General features: G+C 40.1%; 1 protein-coding gene across 17 annotated transcripts in view; it reads right to left on the reverse strand.

The window, feature by feature from the left end:
- FANCC (FA complementation group C) overlaps nt 1-22,102 on the reverse strand; it is a 218,440-nt gene that overhangs the window by 42,291 nt on the left and 154,047 nt on the right. For all 17 annotated transcript variants that reach the window (XM_019033559.4, XM_055349974.2, XM_063696582.1 and 14 more), the window contains one exon: nt 8,705-8,869. In XM_019033559.4, coding sequence (XP_018889104.1) covers nt 8,705-8,869 — 165 coding nt within the window. The remainder of the gene's footprint in view (nt 1-8,704; nt 8,870-22,102) is intronic.

Consider the following 22,102-nt stretch of genomic DNA (forward strand, 5'->3'; position numbering starts at 1 on the left):
GGAGGTCGAGGCTACAGTGAGCCATGACTGTACCACTGCACTCTAGCCTGGGTGACAGAGTGAGACCCTGTCTCAAAAACAAAACAAAACAAAACAAAACAAAACAAAAAACAAAGGATGTGAGGAAGTCTCTCAGTTTCCATCATGGATAAACAATATTAATAGAAATGGGAGTTTTAGTTACTGCTAATTCTTTGCCACCTTTCTGTCCTTGGTATTATGCTGACTTTTCTTTGTTTAAACACTCACCTATATGATTTGACAACATTTAAATCTGGATTTTCCTTATCTAAGTTGAAAAAAACATAAACCCAACATCTTGATTGTAGGTTGGCCCTTTCTTCTAATTTACGTTTTCATTTCCAGAGGTCTCATTTTCCTGATTTGTAAAATGGCTACAGTGATGCTGAGGGTATTCAAAAGAATCTGTGGCTCCTCAAGAGTAATTCTAGTTAGGCTCCTTTTTTGGGGTAACTTGATATGCAAGAGCATAACAGATGAGTAAACTACTAATACATAAATTAGTCAAGAAGCATAAATTAGGTTCCTCTGATAGATAATGAATTGTTTTCTTATTAAGCATTGTTGGAAGCCATATTAGCTCTTTCAACAATGGGAATTAAGCTTACATCTGGTTTTAGTTCAGTGATTCTTTTGTTAGAGGGAAAAATATGAGTTTGCAAAAACCTAATACTACACATTGTCAAAAATAATACAATTACTAGAGTCAATAATGGTAATAGTAATATGCTAACAGTTTGTGGGTTTTTTTTTTTTTTTTTTTTTTGAGACAGAGTTTTGCTCTTGTCGCCCAGGCTGGAGTGCAATGGCACGATCTCGGCTCACTACAACCTCTGCCTCCCGGGCTCAAGCAATTCTCCTGCCTCAGCCTCCTGAGTAGCTGGGACTATAGGCACCTGCCATCACACCCAGCTAATTTTTGTATTTTTAGTAGAGATGGGATTTTACCACGTTGGCCAGGCTGGTCTTAAATTCCTGATCTCAGGTGATCCACCTGCCTCAGGCTTCCAAAGTGCTGGGATTACAGGTGTGAGCCACCGTGCCCGGCCACTAACAGTTTTTATTTTTTAGAGCCAGGGTCTTGCTACATTGCCCAGGCTGGACTTGAACTCCTGGCCTCAAGTGATTCTCCTGCTTCGGCCTCCTGAGTAGCTGGGATTACAGGTGTGTGCCACTGTGCCTGGCTTTTTATTTTTTGTTTTTATTTTTTAAAGCCTATAGCACCCGCTACTCCCCAGGCCCAACCCCCCTCAGCTTCTGAGATCAGGCAGGACTGGGCACATTTAGGGTGGAGTGGCTGTAGACGCTAATGGTTACGGGGTATTTACTGTGGATACCAGGCACTGTGCTAAGAATATTACAGTTGTTCAACCCATTTAAATCTTAGTGTAAGTATTTGTCCTAGTTTGTAAGTTTATTTCTGTTATCCCACTATACTTATAAAAGGGATCTCTTTTAACTCTCAGAAGTGGCAGGGTCTAGATTTTAAATCATATGGCCACCCTATTTAACACTCAGAGCCACCCCTGAGCTGCGAGTGTTAGAGTGGTCAGAGACTCGTATGTCAGTCACTCCCACTACTAGGAGCTGTTTTTACTCACAGAGCACTTCTCACACTCACTGTGTGGATTTTCTTCCTCCACACAAACCAATGCTCCCAACTCTCTAGACACCAACTGGGTGTCCAGTGATTCAATTCTGACACCATCTGGCATTAGCACACACCCCACAGGTTAAGGGCTCAGTCCCACAAAACTGCCCCCACTTCAGATGCCAATCACAGGTCTAGGCCTCTCATTATTCTGACCAACTAGCTATAAAATCAGAGGTTCCAATGATCCTCTCCTCAGGTTTGATAATTTGCTAGAATGGCTCACAGAACTCAGGAAGACACTTTACTTGCCATTACCAATTTATTCTGAAAGATACAATTCAGGAACAGCCACATGGAAGAGATGCATAGGGCCAGGCCTGGGGGAAAGTTCTGAGCTTCCAGGCCCTCTCCAGGCACGTCACCTTCCCAGCACCTGGATGTGACCACCAACCTGGAAGCTATTTGAACCCCACAGTTTAGGTTTTTTATGGAGGTCTCACAATGTAAGCACAACTGATTAAATCGCTGGCCAGTAGTGATCAGGTCGAACTCTGGGGGTCAGGTGTGGTTGGTTCCTTTGGCTACCAGCCCCCATCCCGAGGCTATCTGGGGGCCCACCAGGAGTCACTTCATTAGCCTACACTCAGGTGTGGTGAAAAGGGACTTATGAATAATAAAAGATGCTCTTCTCACCTCATCACTCAGGAAATTCCAAGGGTTTTAGGAGCCTGGATGAAGACCAAATGCACCTTTCTTATTATATCACGAGATCACCGTCATGCCTTCATTCTTTTTTTCACTTGTTCAGTGTCTCATTCATTCAGGCATATAGAACAAATTCTCCATCCAGTCTTCAACCTTCTCAGTATTTTTGAAGCAGTGGATTCGGATGACCTCAGAGGACATGTCATGCTGAATTACTTATACTCCAGACTTACAAAAGGACCTCAGCAGCCCGCCCAGGAAGGTTTTATGCAGTCTTTAGCCTGCAGGTGCCTATGACGGCAGCCCCAGGGACAGACATGAAAAGTTGACATTTAGGCCAAGAAATTTAAAAGTTCCTCTAGGTTATCTAAACCATAAAGAGGGGCAAGCATCTGCTGTTTAAAAGACAGGCAGACCATTGCTGAAAATATATGACTGCATTTGGAAGCCAAGACCAAAGACACCAGCCAGTTGTCAAACAGATGAAATTCCACTGGTGTACTGTGGTAAGCAAATAGTTGGAAGGCTAAACACGGGGTAGGGTGCATTGGTCAAAGAAAGCATGTGGTTTCCAAATGACCACGCAGCACATCTGGGGAGGGGGTGCTGGGCGCAGCTGGTAATTTGCACTGATTGATTGGATCAGCCTCGCTGTGTCAACATGTGGCTGGGATGTTCTGTCTACGGGAAAGTGTCCATGGAGAGGCTCCAGCTCTTACGCCACTGCTTGGGGAACTTGCTGAGCTGAAGCCACAGGATTTGGACACACTGAAGACCACCCAGCACTTCTGGACAGTCTGTCCCTTATGGATTAGCAGACATAACTTTCCAAACCAAATAAATTTTATGAGTTGTTGAGGGAGAACGTGCTATCACAAGCAAAATTACAAGCAAGGGAGTGTGGGCCTGCTTGGGGAGCCGCTGCCCTCAGCGTCCCTCTGAGCACTGTGCTGGAGCAGGAGTAGCTGTTCTCTGGGCACGTCGCCTGGCCAGTGATTTCTCAAACAGCTTTTGGGGTTTCACAGAAGACCAGGAGTATTCACTTCCAGATTCCCTTTAATTCAGCTCTTGCTGAAAGAGTAAGGCTAGACACGGGGGTGGCTGAGACCATATACTCCTGTGAAATATATTCCTAGATGAATCAAGAAGGGAGCTGCCACAGTGAAAGGCAAGAGCATTTTAGTTAAATATTCTTTGTAAGTATTTTGAAAAATCGCCGTGGAGAGTAAAAATGCCAGTTGGTGTGATCAGTGGTGGGGCCGTGAAGCGTGTGCTCCATTGCAGGTGTTGGGCACTGTAAGGAAAGAATCGAGCGCCGCGCCGCACGTTCACAGCGCCCTTTACTCAGTATCTCACATAAGGACCAAACATAACGCTAGGACTCCTCAGGAAGCTCACTCCACTTACTGGGTGAATTTTGACAGAAGGTTTAGAGTAGGTAGAAAAAAGGCCATTTTATTTTTTTAGCCATGAAACCTGCATTTTGACCATTTTTCGAAACATCAAGTGACTTAATCTTCTATTTCTCTTTTTAAATCTCACTTTCATAAAATCCTGGATTATAACCTTTCATATAAACTGAAATTAAAATATGTATCCTAATTTTTAAGAGTTATAGATTTAAAAAATGGAAATACTCTGAACTGTAAGAACAACGGTGGTTTTGAGCCTGTTTTGTTTTCCAAACGCAACAAACACCACAATGAAAATCTATTTGAAGATGGAGGAGAAGATCCATTTATGACAGTGAAAACATTGAAAACACAAATACAACAAAACATTAGGAACAAGAAATGTGTAAATCCAATGTGTGAAAAATATATACAACACTCCCTTCAGATCACAAAAGCTTAACAAATGGTAAAACGTATGTGTTCTTGAACAGGCGGACAGACAGCCTTAACATCATGAAAACGCCAGCTCTCTCGATAATCTATATACGTACAGGAGTCTTCCCCCAACAACACTGGGTGTCTTCCCTGCAACTAGAAAAATTGGTTTCAAAGTTTATGTGGAATATAAGACAAGCAATGATAGCAAAACAAACTAAAAACAACCCTGGTAAAGAAGAGAAATCAAAGGGAATGATCCTTATTTTGTATTGAACACAGTTGATGCCAGCACTAAAGCAGTGATACTGCCGCACGCACATGCAAGAGACCAGAGAACCAGAACAGAAGGTAACAAAACAGGCCTGACTATGTGAGAACTGAGAATGTGACAAGGGAACCACCTAAGCCCGCAGGACTGTGCTCCAGAGGCACGCACCCTTTATCACACTCAAGAGGGCGGACATGCTTTACCACCGGAGAACGGGGAAAACAACCGTATTATTTCAACAAATGATTTCAAAACAAAAAACAAAGAGGAATTGAAAGAGACTTAAAAGAACCATAAACCAAAGGCAATGTGTAGATCTGAACTCTGATTCTTTTTTTTTTTTTATTTGAACTCTGATTCTAACAAATCAACTGGAAGAAAAATTCTAAGACAATCAGGATAATTTAATTCCTGACTAGATATGTGATGATGATAAGGAACTAATGTCAGTTTTAAGATGTAATAATGGTATTGTAGTTTTGTTTTTTTAAAATGCATTGTATAGCAAGGAAGGGTCTACATATGTAACAATTCTCCAATTTCTCACTGAAAGTATTTAAATAAAGAATTGGGCCTGTCACAGTGGCTCATGCCTATAATCCCAACATTTTGGGAGGCCAAGACAGGTGGACTCCTTGAGCCCAGGAGTTCAAGACCAGCCTAGGCAACATGGTGAAATGCCGTCTCTACCGAAAATACAAAAAATTAGCCAGGCATGGTAGCACACACCTGTGGTCCCAGCTACTCAGGAGGCTGAGGTGGGAGGATCGCCTGAGCCTGGGAGTTTGAGACTACAGTGAGCCAAGACTGCACCACTGCACTCCAGCCTATGTGACAGAGTGAGACCCCATCTCAAAAAAAAAAAAAAAAAAAATTGAAAACGTAAATAGTATTAATAAAATGATTTAAAAACCACAGTATTCTTAACAAAATGTCAAGTTTATAAGCAGTAAGTATCATTTTAAAATCACATTGCATAGTATACCTTGAATTCGGAAATGTGAATGCTTTGGATCTCATTATCTGAGACTGAGAGGGCTCTGCAAATTACACCACACAGTGGATTCACAGTGTTTTCAAACACCGCAGACAGAGCCACTCGTAACTTGGAGTCATGACTACAGCAGTAGTCAGAGGCCATGCAACAATTTTCAAAGTGGGGTCCAAAGAACTGTTTCCAGAGAGGGAGGGAAGAACTGAGATGCGTTAAAAGAAAAAATCATTATTTAAAAAATTCTCATATTTTTCTTGGGCCTATGTGGAAACAGAAGAAGAAATAAGTACACTTTGTTGGGTTTTGTAGTAATATACATTTTTTAATTTTGAAAACTTTTCTAATTTTTAAATTTTATCTAAGTTATTTTAGATAATTTTATTAGATATATATTTGTATATATACAGTGTATATTTTACTTATATATTTTAATATATATTTTAGATTATTATTTTGGAATTTTACAATATTCTATTTGAAAAGTAACATTTATTTATGATGTATTTTCTTGCATTTAAGAATGGATCACTGGCTTTAAAAATGAGGATTAAAAGATTCAATTTCTCATCCTACAGATGTTTCATCAAGAAAAGATGAAACTGGCTGGCGCAGTGGCTCACGCCTGTAATCCCAGCACTTTGGGAGGCCGAGGTGGGTGGATCACCTGAGGTGGGATTTCGAGACCAGCCTGACCAACATGGAGAACCCTGTCTCTACTAAAAATACAAAATTAGCTGGGCGTGGTGGTGCATGCCTGTAATCCCAGCTACTCGGGAGGCTGAGGCAGGAGAATCGCTTGAACCCGGAAGGCAGAGGTTGCGGTGAGCCGAGATTGCACCACTGTACTCCAGCCTGGGCAACAAGAGCGAAACTCTGTCTCAAAAAAGAAAAGAAAAGAAAAGATGAAACTGACACATCAGAGAATTCTCTGACTCAAGGACTGGAGACATCTGCTACAGAGAAAGTGGGCTAAACTGTAAATAAAGACAAAAAATGTGAGGAAAGTTATTTTTCCCTTGCCTTTACAGATGTTAATGATTTACCTTATTGTGTCTTATGCAACAATATTTTGAATACTGTTATGGTGCAAGTTAACTGCCACATCAGTTTGAGACCAGTCATTCAGAGTCTGAAGAAAAAAAATTTAAATGCAGATGTGATAAATTAATATGTCACCAACAGAACTGTACTTCTGCCTTACAATAGAATCTCTGGACTTACTGTATTGCTTGTAGTTGTCTGGTATCAGCACCAACTTAAGCACAGAAGCTGTTTTATATGAAAGCTGGCCACACACCCAAGTGGTAGGGAAATACTTAAAGTACTGAATAACTATTTTGAATCTCCTGATTTTTCCTGGAATAACCGTGTTGACATTTGCACTGATAGCGCAAAAGCAACAGTGGGTAACACAGCTGTGTCTCAGTGGGAATCAGAGCGGAGACAGCCCTCACGCTACTCTTCACCACCACACACACACAGTTGAAACACTGCATTTTCACATACGAATGTCTGATGAAGCAGTTTAACATACTGATTTTATTAAACTGTTGCCCTCAAGGATACTTTTAAAAAAGAATTCTGTATGGTGAAAAGGAAAGTGTGCATAAAGCACTTCTGCTTCATAACAAAAAATGACGGTTGCCTGGAGAAAAGCACTCCACTTGTACACCTGCACAACTCTTTCAGCGGTGGGCTCACTTGACCACTTTTTGTCATGGAAATTGACCTGAAAGAATGACTAGCAGACAGGCAGTGGTTAGTCACATTTTAGGATTAGGCACATACTTTCTCAACAATTAGCAAAGTGACCCAGTTCCCTAAGGAAAACGACTGACAGTGTTTGTAGCCCATGATAAATTTTAGCTTTTAAGCAGAAATTAGAATCTTGGAAAATCTATGTCCACCAACACAAGCTTGACAGCTTCCCAATACTTAAAGTCATTTCTGATGAGCTCCATGGTGGCAGTAATGACTATAGGTTTTGATACTGCATATGAAATATGTCAATGTTTGGAAGATATACATAACTCAATGAATGAAGATTTTCCAAATGAACCATGCATAATGCTACAAAATTATGTGTGTTGGCAAAAAAGATCCATTGAAAGTGGAAGACAGACCAATGGGTTCTAATGTAACAGAGTATGGAAAGTTAACTGACATAATTTCAGATTCCACATTGCAACTACCCTTTAAAAAATGACCATTTTCAAATTTTGGTGAGCTATCAAAGCAGAATTATCCACAATGATCTGCAATGGATACTAGAATATTCCCGCCTTTCCCAATTACTATCTGTGTGGGGCTGGATTTTCTTCATACACTTCAACCAAAACAACACGTCCCACCAGAAGCAGATATGAGAATTCAGCAGTCTTAGGGTAGAAAATGAGACTTGCAAAAATGTAAAAACAATGCTGCTCTTGTCAAACATTTTTTTTTTTTGCCTTGGAAAAGAGCATTGCTTTTCATAAAAATAAGCTATTTGTGTTAACGTGTAATAAAATTATTTTTATTTTTTAAGTAACAAACACATTTTTAAAAATTTAGTTTCAAATATGATAAATATTAATAAGAGTTTAACAGATTTTTAAAACTCTTGGGAATGTATGAACACAAAGAAGGAAACAATAGTCGCTGGGGCCTACCTGAGCAACGGTAGGAGGGAGAGGAGCAGAAAAGGTAACTATTGGGGACTGAGCTTAATACCTGGGTGATGAAATAATATGTACAACAAAACCCTATGACATGTGTTTACCTATGTAACAAACCTTCACATGTACCCCCAAACCTAAAATAAAAGTTAAAAATGAAAAAATAAAATGCTTTGGGATCCTCAGTAATTTTTTTTTTTTTTTTGAGATGGAGTCTCGCTCTGTTGCCCAGGCTGGAGTGCAGTGACACAATCTCGGCTGACTGCAATCTCTGCCTCCCAGGTGGAAGCGATCCTCCTGACTCAGCCCCCCTAGTAGCTGGGATTAGAGGCACACACCACCATGCTTGACTAATTTTTGTATTTTTAGTAGAGACGGGGTTTCACCATGTTGGCCAGGCTGGTCTCAAACTCCTGACCTCAGGTGATCCACCCGCCTTGGCCTCCCAAAGTGCTGGGATTACAGGTGTGAGCCACCACACCTGGCCGGGATACTCAGTAATTTTTAAGAGTATAAAGGGTACTGAGACAAAAACGTCTGGACACTGCTGTCGTACAGTCTTTCCAACACACCACAGCCTTCTAAGAAAAGGAAAAACGACGCAGGATGACAGGAGACATGAACACCACTTACAGCAAAATGGCCTCGTTTACAGCCTCAAAGAACTCTGGCTGGAGGATTTCCTGAGGTTCACGTCCATGACAGATGAGCAGAGCCTCCACCAGGGGGTCAACATCTGTCAGGGTAATAAGTGGGACACAAACTCGTGACAGGGATGCCACTCGCTCGGGAGCCATTCTATGGAAGAAATAAGAAATAATCACTCAAATCTAAGAGCCATGCATAATTAAGGACATATAAAAACCTTCATGCTAAAAAGGTCAAAGACAGATCACCTGTTTTGCCTCTAAATAAAGAGAATGACTCTAACACCATCGATGAACACTTCTCTTTTATCCAATTCTTTAGGAAGAAATCTTTTAGCTGCCATTGCTGTTTCAGTGTCATTCATGGTCAGGACTTTGTTCTTTATATTCACATGCACTTAATATGTCCAAAACACAACTCCTGAATTCCCTTCCCAGTGTTCCCTTTCCCCAGTGCTATCTTGTTTGCTCAGGCCCAAATCCTGATTCCTCCCTTTCTCTCAGGCCCCTCATCTGATCCATCAGTGAATACTAGCAACACATCTGACCTCTTCTGAACACCTCCATCACTACCCTCCTAAGTGGAGAGTAACTCACCACCACCTCTAGCCTGGGTGATGGAGTAGCCTCTGGATTTCTTGTTTCTGCACTCACTCCTATAGTTTAACATCAGAACAGTTCCAGCACCCCTTTAAAAATTCCGATCACAACACTTGTCTGCTCAAAGCTTTGCAATGGCTTCCCACCTCATGTAGAGAATAAGCAATGTCTTTCACTAGCCAGCAAGTCCTTCCATAGTGGGTCCCCGTCTGTTTCACTGACTTCATCTCCTTCCACTCTTACCTTTGTCTTTTCTGCCTCTGACTGCCCCAAATAAAGTCCTGCTGTTCACTCTGCCTGAAATACATGATTAGCTCCCTGGTTGCAGCTCAAATGTCCCTTTGTTAAGTGAGGTCTTCTCTGATCATCCCATGTCACTATACTGTCTACCATGTGTGGCAATTTAAATGCAAATGAATTAAAATGAAATAAAATTAAAAATCCAGCTCCTCAACTGCACTAGTCACAGTTCAAGTGCTCAACAGCTATAGGTGGCTGGCGGCTACAGTACCGAACAGTGCACATTTACAGGATGTGCCTGGGACTGCAGAAAGCGCCACTGGACACTCGAGCTTCAAGTGCTTTACTTCTCTTCCTGGTACCTTTCACCACCTGACCTATACAGTATTCCCTTATAGTACTCATGGTTCGCTTCCTCCTCTGAGGGCAGAAGCTCTACAATGGCAGGCAGCTTCTCCTACTTTGCCCACCGCTCTATTCCTAGCACCTAGGGATAACTCCTCACACACAGCACGTGCTCAACAAATCCATCTCCAGTGAATGATAAATAAAATGAAAGTTCTGGGTGGAGGCTATTCTAGGTATTTTCATATGTAATTGTAAATATAGAAATTTAGTCTTGTGTTTTGTGAAACACAAATGGCACCACAGTATAGAGCATGTAGCTGTTCCTCATTCTTAAAAACTTGCTGCCTATTATTAAAACAAACATGTTCTGTAATTTAACAATGCCACTATCAGTAGGCACTGAGGCTGTTTCTGGTTTTTCACTATTCAGACAGGGCTGTGGTGCTACCCTTGCCCATGCCTGTCTGTGCCCATGTGTGAGTATTTGCATATTGAATTGCCTTCCAAGGCCAGGGGTGGTGGCTCACACATGAAGTCCCAGCACTTTGAAAGGCTGAGGCAGGCAGATCGCTTGATCCCAGAAGTTCAAGACCAGCACAGGTAACATGGAGAAACCCCAACTCTACAAAAAAATACAAAAATTAGCCAGGTGTGGTGGCTTACGCCTGCAGTTGCAGCTACTCGGGGGGGCGGAGGTGGGAGGGTTGCTTGAGCCCAAGAGGTCAAGGCTGCAGTGAGCTGTGTTCATACCACTGCACTCCAGCCTGGGAGACAGAGCGAGACCTGTCTCAAAAAAAAAAAAAAAAAAAAAAAAAAAAAAACTGCCTTGCAAAAGACCACACCAACTTACTTTTCCACCCTTTCCAATTATATCATTATTTGTTTCTATTTCTTGCAAATTTAACGGACAAAAATTGCTATTTCTTTGCCTTAATTTGCATTTTCCTGATAACTTGTGAGACAGTAATTGTTACCCACTTGTATTTCCTCTTCAGAGAATTTGTTTATATATTTGTGTATCTTTGTCCTATTTGTTCATTTAATACCTATTTATTGATCCCCTACTGTAGTCAAGGCTCTGTTTGAGGTGTACATGATACAGATGCAAAGATGACAAGGTCTCATCGGGGAGAGGAACAATATAATGCCAGATGATACTGAGTGTCATGCTGAAAAGTAAAGAATACTCAGAAGTGACAGAAATTTACCAAGAAGGTGATATGTGAGCAGAGCTCTGAAGGAAGTACATGAACAAGCACGTATATATCTGGGAAGAAAACACTGCAGACAGATGAAAAGCAAAAGCAAAGGCCCTCAGCATCTGAAAATAGCAAGGGGACCAACGTGGCCACACCCAGTGAACCGGGGAGGATGGCGGAAAGGCTTCTGTAGATCACTGTAGGGGCCTGCATATTCTTTTTGTAAAAATTTAGTTTTCATTTTTATGAAATTAATAAATGCAACTATATTTTTTGTTTAGACTACTTACTTTAAAATATTTTAATAGCTTGTGGGTAAAAGTAGTTTTTTGTTACATGGATGAATTGTATAGTGGTAAATTCTGAGATTTTAATGTATCCATCGCCCGAGTAGACTGCACCTAATGTGTAGTTTTTTTCACTACCCCCCATCCCACTCTCCTCCCACTTCTGAGTCTGTGAAGTCCATTATGTCACTCTGTATGCCAGCGATGTCCAATCTTTTTGGCTTCCTTCTTTTTGGAAAAAGAAGAATTGTCTTGGGTTACACACTAAATACACTAATACCAACGATAGTTGATGAGCTTAAAAAAAATCACAAAAAAACTCAATGTTTTAAGGAAGTTTACAGATTTGTGTTGGGCAGCATTCAAAGCTGTCCTGGGCTGCATGTAGCCCATGGGCCACAGGTTCGACAAGCTTGTTGTATGTCTCTGTGTACTCATAGCTTAGCTCCCACTAATAAGTGAGAACATAACAGTTTGTGATTTTCCACTCCTGTGTTACTTCACTTAAAATAATGGCCTCCAGCTCCATTCAAGTTGCTGCAAATTATATTATTTTGTCCCTTTTAATGGCTGAGTAGTGTGTATATACCATATTTTCGTTATCCAATGATTGGTGGATGGGCACTTATGTTGGTTCCACATCTTTGCAACTGTGAACTGTGCTGCTATAAAAATACATATGCAAGTGGTTTTTTTATATATATATATATAAAGACATCTTTTCCTTTGGGTAGATAGCCAGTAGTGTAATTGCTGGATCAAATAGTAGATCTACTTTTAGCTTTTTGAGGAATCTCCATACTGTTTTCCATAGAGATTGCACTAATTTATATTCCCACCAGCAGGTATAAGTGTTCTCTTTTCCCCACATCCATGCCAACATCTAAAAGGCCATTCTTGCAGGACTAAGGTGGTATCTCATTGTGGTTTTAATTTGCATTTCCCTGATGATTCGTGATGTTGAGCATTTTTTCATATGCTTGGCCATTTGTACATCTTCTTTTGAGAAATGTCTATCATATCCTTTGCCCACTGTTTGATGGGATTACTTTTTTCTTGATTTGAGTTCCTTGTAGATTCTGAATACTAGTCCTTTGTCAGATGCATAGCTTGCAATATTTTCTCCCACTCTGTTGGTTGTCTGTTTATTTCTTTGATGTAACTACTTGAAATGGTCAAATAGTTATTCAAAGTTAATCAAAATAGTAGCTTTTGAAAGGGCATTCCTATCCCCATTTTCTGATGTCCAGAAATTACTTTCAACCCTAATTAATTCTTTAGTACTTCAATGTGTTGTTTGTTGTTCAATACAAACTATAACACCAAATTTGTAGTGGGAGGGCTGGGTGTGGTGGCTCATGCCTGTAATCCCAGCACTTTGGGAGGCCGAGGAGGGCAGATCACCTGAGGTCAGGAGTTCGAGACCAGCCTGATCAATATGGTGAAACCCCATCTCTATTAAAAATACAAAAATTAGCCAGGCATGGTGGTGGGCACCTGTAGTCTCAGCTACTCAGGAGGCTGAGACAGGAGAATTGCTTGAATCCAGGAGGTGGAGATTGCAGTGAGCTGACATCGCGCCACTGCATTCCAGCCAGGGTGACAGAGCAAGACTCCATCTCAAAAAAAAAAAAAAAAAAAAAAAATCGTAGTGGGAAATCCATCAGATTACAGAGAAAAGAGAACTCCAGGATGTTTCTGATAGGAACATAAATAAATAAGCACAAACACTTTGGAGAACAACTGGTAGCAACGTGCTACCATTTCTTCTTACAGGTTAGGGAGACAAACAGGACTGTTTGTAAAAGGTAGATTCAATCTTGCTGTGAATTTGTACAGAAATGAATAAATGATGATTTATTTACAGAATGGAATGCTATATGGCAGTTTAAATGAATAAACTAGACCTACATTATCTGCATACATAAATCTCAAAAGTTGAATGAATGAAGAAAGCAAGTTGCATAAAGATATCCACAATACACCATCCTTATGTAAAGTTTTAAAGCACAGCAAAATGTGAAGTAAAAGTGTTAAAACATGGCAGGAAGAATCTACACCCCACTTCTTGGGCGTGCTTGCTCCAGCGGGGAGAATAAAGAAATGGAATAGGAGAAGGATGCTTCAGCTCTAATTGAAACTTTTTCTTAAAAATATCAAATATAAATAAAATGTTAGCACTGTAAAACCTAGGCAATGGGCACACAGTTTTTCCATAAGTGTTTTATAATAAAACTTTTAAAAAACTAAAATACAATGTTAACTAGTAAAATACTGAAAATGAAAATATTCATGCTAGGTGTGGTGGCTTATGTCTGCAATCCCAGAACTTTGGGAGGTTAAGGTGGTTGGACTGCTTGAGCCCAGGAGTTTGAGATAAGCCTGGGCAACATGGTGAAACCCTACCTCTACAAAAAAATACAAAAATTAGCTGGGTGTGGTGGCACACGCCTGTAGTCCCAGCCACTCGGGAGGCTGAGGTGGGAGGATGGCTTGAGTCCAGGAGGTGGAGGTTGGGGTGAGCTGAGATCATGCCACTGCACTCTGGCCTGGGCAACAAAGCGAGACCCTGTCAAAAAAAGAAAGGAAAGAGAGAGCGAGAGAAAACAGAGAGGGAAGGGGATGGGAGGGGACGGAAGGGGAGAGGAGGGGAGGGGAGGGGAGGGGGAGGCAGGGAGGGAGGGAGGGAGGAAAAAGAAAATATTCATAATAAAGGAGTTACTTCCTGCCTCAGGTTCTTATTTCCAAAATAGCAAAAGTAGCTCATTAAAAAATAATCATCCTTAATCAGTCTTTAATTGCTTAGTATTTATTTCCCTCTGGAGTATTTTTTCCCCTTTATTTACATCTTTTTTTTGCACTCTTCCATTATTTGATTCTACTGGTCTCTTTTCAGGGTATTTCTACAGAATTATTTGTGCTTTTCATTTTCTCACCCTTGGACAGAAGACAAGCAGTTCACAAAGGTTTTTAAAGTCTCCTGGACCACAATTAAAAGACTCTGCTGGATGGTATCAGCTGAAACAATCTTCTTTTCTCTTTCTTTCTTTTTTGAGACAGGGTCTTGCTCTGTCACCCAGGCTAGAGTGCAGTGGTGCAGTCTTGGCTCACTGCAACCTCAACCTCCCCAGGCTCAAGTGATGCTCCCACCTCAGCCTCCCTAGTAGCTGGGATTACAGGTGCTTGCCACCACACCTGGCTTTTTTTGGGTTTTTTCTTTTTTTGTAGATATGGGGTTTCTCCATGTTGCCCAGGCTGGCCTCAAACTCCTGGGTTCAAGCAATCCTCCCACCCTGGCCTCCCAAATTGCTGGGATTACAGGAGTGAGCCACTGTGCCAGGGCTGAAACAACTTTTATAGATTAAAAACTTGCCTTTGTGCCAGATTGTGCCACTTTGGAAGAGGTTTATTCTCTAGTTTATAATTGGTTTTTGGTGTTGTTGTTAAGAATGCTTGTTTTTCAAAAGTAATATGAACAAATTCCCTGGCACAGAGCGAAGTCCACTGAAGGATGTCCATGCTGGCATCCCAGCTGGCAGGAGTAGCAAGGATAAAATTGGAATTAATTTAGTTAGCAGTTCAGGATATTCCTAGTCAAAGCAAAGCTATGATACAATCAGTAAAATTCTTAACTGAATTTACTAAGAATATGAGATGCCTGTGCTAGCAGAGTGCTCCCTGTAAACCAACACATCTGATACATTCCTAATTTGCTCTACTGAATGATGTTTAGAATCTTTTCTTTAAAGAATTTTATAATTCAACCAGATAAATTTGTCCAGGTACTTTTCTGAATGTGTTGAGCCCTCATACATAGTTTTTAAGGTAATTCAATCTCTTGGACTGAGTTCATTTATACCTATCAGAAGATTGAATTTAAAAAGCAATTTGATGCCTAACATGCTTTTTGAGCCTTTTTAGAAGCTTTTGTGTTCACCATTCATAAAATTTTACCTTGGATTCTTAAAAGCTTGTGTGAGAACAAAACTTTTCAAGTCCACAGTTCTCCAGTGAATTATAAATTCTGCCAAGTGTATTCTTCTATCTCAAGTAGAAGCCGGTTTAATGAAATCAGGTAACAGAATGACACCGTGATAACCTTTGCAAAACAGCTGTCAACCACGCTGCAGCCATTATAATTTTTGCTGTCATTAATAACAATTAAAATAGGTATCATAATACCACATAACTTTCTACTACATATCTGAAGTTCTCTGTCCACTTTTAAGATTTACAAATTGAAACAATTAAATCAGAACACAGCATAACAGGCAAACTACTTTCCAGTATATGCTTAAAGTCAGGAGAGTCCCATCCACCTATGAATCTAAGTTTCTAATTCCTCTCCTTTCACAAGTATGACTTCAAATGTCGAAGCAGCCAAGAGCTCCCAAACTTAAGCACCATATAAACAATGCTATGCTATTTTCCTGTGTTTTTTTTTCCTTCTAGAAGGCGTCTATGCATTTATTTTTTCTAATTTTTTAGCACTTCAGTGTCTAAAGTTCATTTCCAAAGATTCAAAAAGTCTCAGAAAATATAGAAATTGATCTCATAATTTCAGATGCACAGATCGCCAGAGGAACAAAAAAAGTGGGAAAATTAGCTTACTTTCTTTTTGCATTATTTTTAGAGGCCTGATAAATGGTGTTGTCATAGGGCTTTAAATAAGAGTTTCACTTGCCACCAAGTAAAGTCAACAATTCAGTGACAGAATGTTTAAATTCTATCCTATTCTTTGCTACAAACCATCTAGAAGGAGCAACATTCTGAGCATCGTCAGCTTATCCTGTAGCTCTATGGTTTGGGGCAGATGGTTTGGAAGCTACAATACAACCACACAGGAAGGATGTTCCCAGCAGTATATGGTTACCGTCTAGCCTTCTGCAGTTGAATTCTTGTGCAGAAATTATTTGGAAATGCTGCTCTGGCAACCATTCAAGACCTAATGCTTAGTGTAATTCAATCTGGAAAGTGTTGCATAACTCTCCACTTGAACTTAGATCTCTACACTCTGACAAACTTCAGACCAAAAGAGGAGCCATGAAGGCTGCGTGCACCTTGAAGTTCTTGGGAAGGTTATCAGTTGGCCTGCCCGAATTTTGGTATACCCAAGAACTACCTGTCTTTATGAGATTTTTAAATTTTTCAGGAAAATTATCCTGGATCATTTCCAGCCTAAACAGAAGATATAATCTGCAGCCATGAACTGCAATACTTGATAAATGTCCCCAGTACCAGTCTTTCCACCCACTCAGTCCCCAGTAATAATCTCTGACTCTTCTCATTTCCTCTTTTCAGATGAGAGAAAAGTTGCGCTTAGAGATCTTTTAGGGAGGAAGATTGATGAGTCAGGCTGGAGACCTGCCTGCCTATTTGAGACGCTACATGAGTGATGCACACAGGCAACTCTCAGGCCTACCTTTCAATTGCACAAACATCCATCCCGCCCTAACTCTATGCAATATATTCTGCTAGGCTATGTGCAAAGTATACACCTTCACACACATCCCCACATACCTCTTCCTCTACCAGTCCACCCACTAAGCTCATATATTCCAAAAATTTAAGATATTTACAACTCATGCTAAATGTGTCTTTTTGTTAACAACTTAGATGACGGACTCAAAAAACACATTAATTAATTTTAGATCTAAAACCATCTTGGTGGTAAGAGAACGATGATAAAGCAGTATGGAAGTAAATGTTGAAAGGATATCTGCCACTTAAGAAGTGGTAGAAAACAGGAAGAACAATTTAGAAAAGGTGAATATTTGAGGAGAAAAGACAAACTGTTCACACATAATAAATCACTATGGGTAGCTTGGCAAAAAATTATCTTTATGAGAATTTACTATTATCAAGAATACAGCAAAAATATTAACAATTTATAGGAATTCATCAACAAAAATAAAAACCGTAAATAAAATTCTATCATGTCACCATAAAGTATTCAGATTGTTACCAGGGATTGATATGCAGTTATGGGAACTGCTTCTAAAGAAGTAGTGTAGAGCAGCATTTCTTGAACTTCCAGAGAGTATGTCTGGACAGATGTTTTAAAAAACTCATATTTCTTGGTCTCTGCCCGAGAGATGTTGATGCTGCTGATTGGTAGGGCCACACTTTGAGTAGCTCTGGTGTAGAACTGCTACACATCCTGAGGACTCAAAGGCAAGACCTATGAAGAATGGTGACTCTCAATCTAGTCAAGAGAAAATAAGATGAAAATGTAACCTAAGAGACTGCATCAAGCAATGAACTAAGGACACGGATGTCCTAGCATTCATGCTATACTCCCAACTCCTAGAAATGATGGAAGAATTTTTTTTTGACCTCTTTTTTTTTTTAATTATACTTCAAGTTCTAGGGTACACATGCACAACGTGCAGGTTTGTTACATAGGTATACACGTGCCATGTTGGTTTGCTGCACCCATTACCTCATCATTTACCTTGGGTATTTCTCCTAATGCTATCCCTCCCCTTGCCCCCCACTCCGCAACAGGCCCTGGGGTGTGATGTTCCCCACCCTGTGTCCAAGTGTTCTCATTGTTCAATTCCTACCTGTGAGTGAGAACATGTGGTGTTTGGTTTTCTGTCCTTGTGAGAGTTTGCTCAGAATGATGGTTTCCAGCTACATCCATGTCCATGCAAAGGACATGAACTCATCCTTTTTTATGGCTGCATAGCATTCCATGGTGTATTTGTGCCACATTTTCTTAATCCAGTCTATCACTGATGGACATTTAGGTTCATTCCAAGTCTTTGCTATTGTGAATAGTGCTGCAATAAACATACGTGTGCATGTATCTTTACAGAAGCATGATTTATAATCCTTTGGGTATATACCCAGTAATGGGATAGTGGGATCAAATGGTATTTCTAGTTCTAGATGCTTGAGGAATCGCCACACTGTCTTCCACAATGGTTGAACTAGTTTACACTCCCATCAACAGAGCAAAAGCATTCCTATTTCTCCACATCCTCTCCAGCACCTGTTGTTTCCTGACTTTTTAATGACTGCCATTCTAACTGGTGTGAGATGGTATCTCATTGTGGTTTTGATCTGCATTTCTCTCATGACCAGTGATGATGAGCATTTTTCCATGTGTCTGTTGGCTGCATAAATGTCTTCTTTTGAGAGTGTCTGTTCATATTTTTTGCCCACTTTTTGATGGGGTTGTTTATTTTCTTCTTGTAAATTTGTTTAAGTTCTTTGTCGATTCTGGATATTAGCCTTTTGTCAGATGGCTAGATTGCAAAAATTTTCTCCCATTCTGTAGGTTGCCTTTTCACTCTGATGGTAGTTTCTTTTGCTGTGCAGAAGCTCTTTAGTTTAATTAGATCCCATTTGTCTATTCTGGCTTTTGTTGCCATTGCTTTTGGTGTTTTAGTCATGAAGTCCTTGTCCATGACTAGGTCCTGAATGGTATTGCCTAGGTTTTCTTCTAGGGTTTTTATGGTTTTAGGTCTAACATTTAAGTCTTTAATCCATCTTGAATTAATTTTTATATAAGGTGTAAGGAAGGGATCCAGTTTCAGCTTTCTACATATGGCTAGCCAGTTTTCCCAGCACCATTTATTAAATAGGGAATCCTTTCCCCATTTCTTGCTTTTGTCAGGTTTGTCAAAGATTGGATGGTTGTAGATGTGTGGTGTTATTTCTGAGGCCTCTGTTCTGTTCCATTGGTCTATATCTCTGTTTTGGTACCAGTACCATGCTGTTTTGGTTACTGCAGACTTGTAGTATAGTTTGAAGTCAGGTAGCGTGATGCCTCCAGCTTTGTTCTTTTTGCTTAGGATTGACTTGGCGATGCGGGCTCTTTTTTGGTTCCACATGAACTTCAAAGTAGTTTTTTCCAATTCTGTGAAGAAAGTCATTGGTAGCTTGATGGGGATGGCATTGAATCTATAAATTACCTTGGGCAGTATGGCCATTTTGATGATATTGATTCTTCCTATCCATGAGCATGGAATGTTCTTCCGTTTGTTTGTGTCTTCTTTTATTTCCTTGAGCAGTGGTTTGTAGTTCTCCTTTAAGAGGTCCTTCACATCCTTTTTAAGTTGTATTCCTAGGTATTTTATTCTCTTTGTAGCAATTGTGAGTGGGAGTTCACTCATGATTTGGCTCTCTGTTTGTCTGTTATTGGTGTATAGGAATGCTTGTGATTTTTGCACACTGATTTTGTATCCTGAGACTTTGCTGAAGTTGCTTATCAGCTTAAAGAGATTTTGGGCTGAGACAATGGGGTTTTCTAAATATACAATCATGTCAATGATGGAAGAGTTTTTACAATTAAATATATAATACCGTAAAATGGGGGCTTTTGGTGACCCATGAATTCTGAGAAAAGCTTGATGGTAGGTAGGTGGGATCTTTTTGAAGGAAAATACCACAGCCCTAAAAGCTTGCCAAGAGAGGACTACTATAAAAGATAAGAGTTACTTTGGGGATGAATTCAAGGAACAGGTGGCAACCTGACAGCCAGCTGCCAAGGCCTTATACACTCTTTCTTCTTATCCACTGTCTTTAGGCAAGAGATAACAGAAATGTCCTGACTCCAACAGGAAGGAGGAAGGAGGAAGGAGGCCTGGAAGGAGAAGCCAGCCCGAAATGGCTATCAACCTCCAGGAAATATGGGAGTCCTCTAAGGCCCAGAATAAAATTTACTGGCAACCTCAATCAACACTACCTCTTGATCTTCCCATAATTATTGGAGGCTACAGTAAACAGAGCACTCATCGAGAGACTAACAAGGAATCCCAAATTCCAGGAAGACCAAATTGTTCTGCAAAGTGGTTGTGCCTATTTATGTTCCCATCAGCAACCTCCTAAAGCTCACCATAACCTAATGGATGTCTAACTGATGTTGTTAGTTTACAGTTTCCTGAAAATGCACAGAAAAGCTCATAGACCAGTTTTAAATTGTGGTGAAAAATACATTAACATACAGTTTACCATTTTAACCATTTTTAACTATACAGTACAGTAGTGTTAACTATATGTCCTTATATGCAACAGATCTCTAAAACTTTCATATCTTGCAAAACCAAAACTCTATACCCATTGAACAACAACTCCCATTTCCCTCTTCCTCCCATCCCAAGGTAACCACTATTCTACTTTCTGCTTCTTTTCTTTTTTTTTTTTTTTTTTGAGACATAATCTTGCTCTGTCACCCAGGCTGGAGTGCAATGGCGCGATCTTAGCTCACTGCAACCTCCGCTTCCCAGGTTCAAGCGATTCTCCCGCCTCAGCCTCCTAGGTAGCCAGGATTACAGGCACCCGCCACCACACCCATCTAATTTTTGTATTTTTAGTAGAGATGGAGTTTCGCCGTGTTGGCCAGGCTGGTCTCAAACTCCTGACCTCCGGTGATCCGCCTGCCTCGGCCTCCCAATGTGCTGGGATTACAGGTGTGAGCCACTGCACCTGCCCTTAGCTTCTGTTTCTACAAGTTTGACTACTTTAGATACCACACATAAGTGTAAGTAATCATGCAGTATTTGCCTTCTGTCACTAGTTTACTTCACTTTGCATAATGTCCTTAAGTTTCATCCACACTGTAGCATATGACAGGACTTCCTTCTTTTCTAAGGTGGAATAATCTTCCAATGTGTATATATACCATATTTTCTTTATTCATTCGTCTGCTGATGGACACATAGGTTACTTCCACCTCTTGGCTCTTGTAAATAATGCTCAATGAACATGGGTGTGCAAATATCTCTTAGAGATTTTGTTCCCAATTATTTGGAAATATACACAAATATGGGATTGCTGGATCATTTGGTAATTCTATTTTTAGTTTTTTAAGGAAACTCCATACTGTTTTCCATAGTGACTGCACTAGTTTAACATTCCTAGTAACAGTGTACAAGGGTTCCAAGTACTCCACATCCTCATCAATATTTGTCATTTTCTCTTTCTTCTTTTGATAGTGGCCATTCTAATAGGTGTGAACTGGTATCTTATTATGGTTCTGATTATCATGTCCCTGATAACTGGTGATGCTGGGCATCTTTTCATATGCTTGTTGGTCATTTGTATATATTCTTTGGAGAAATGTCTATTCAAGTCTTTGACCTATTTTTAAACTGGATTATTTTGCTGTTGTTGAGTTGCAGGAATTCTCTGTATATTCTGGATATTAATCAATTATCCAGATTGAAGGTTTGAAAATATTTTCTCCCATTATATAGGCTGCTTTTTAATCTGTTGATTGCTTCCTTTGTTGCACAGACACTTAAAAATTTCATGCAGTCCTATTTGTCTATTCTTGCTTTTCTTGCCTGTGCTTTTGGTGTCATATCCAAGAAATCATTGCCAAGTCCAACGCCATGACACTTTTCTCCTATAGTTTCAGGTCTTACATTTAGGTCTTTAATCTATTTTGAGTTAGTTTTTATATATAATGAAAGGTAAGGGTTCAAATTTGTTTTCTCAATGTGTATATCCAGTTTTCCCAACACCAATTATTGAAGAGACAATCTTTTCCCAATCTTGTAGACAGGATACCCTTGTCAAAGACCATTTGATCTTCCATGTGAAGCCTTATTTCTGGGCTCTCTATTCTGTTTTATTGGTCAATATGTCTGCCTTTATGCCAGTACCACACTGTTTTGATTACTGTGGCTTTGTAATATGCTTTGAAAAAAGGAAGTATGAGGCTTCCACCTTGTTTTTCTTTCCCAAAATTGTTTTGGT

The sequence above is a fragment of the Gorilla gorilla genome, chromosome 13 (assembly GCF_029281585.2).
Source record: "Gorilla gorilla gorilla isolate KB3781 chromosome 13, NHGRI_mGorGor1-v2.1_pri, whole genome shotgun sequence".
NCBI lineage: Eukaryota > Metazoa > Chordata > Mammalia > Primates > Hominidae > Gorilla > Gorilla gorilla.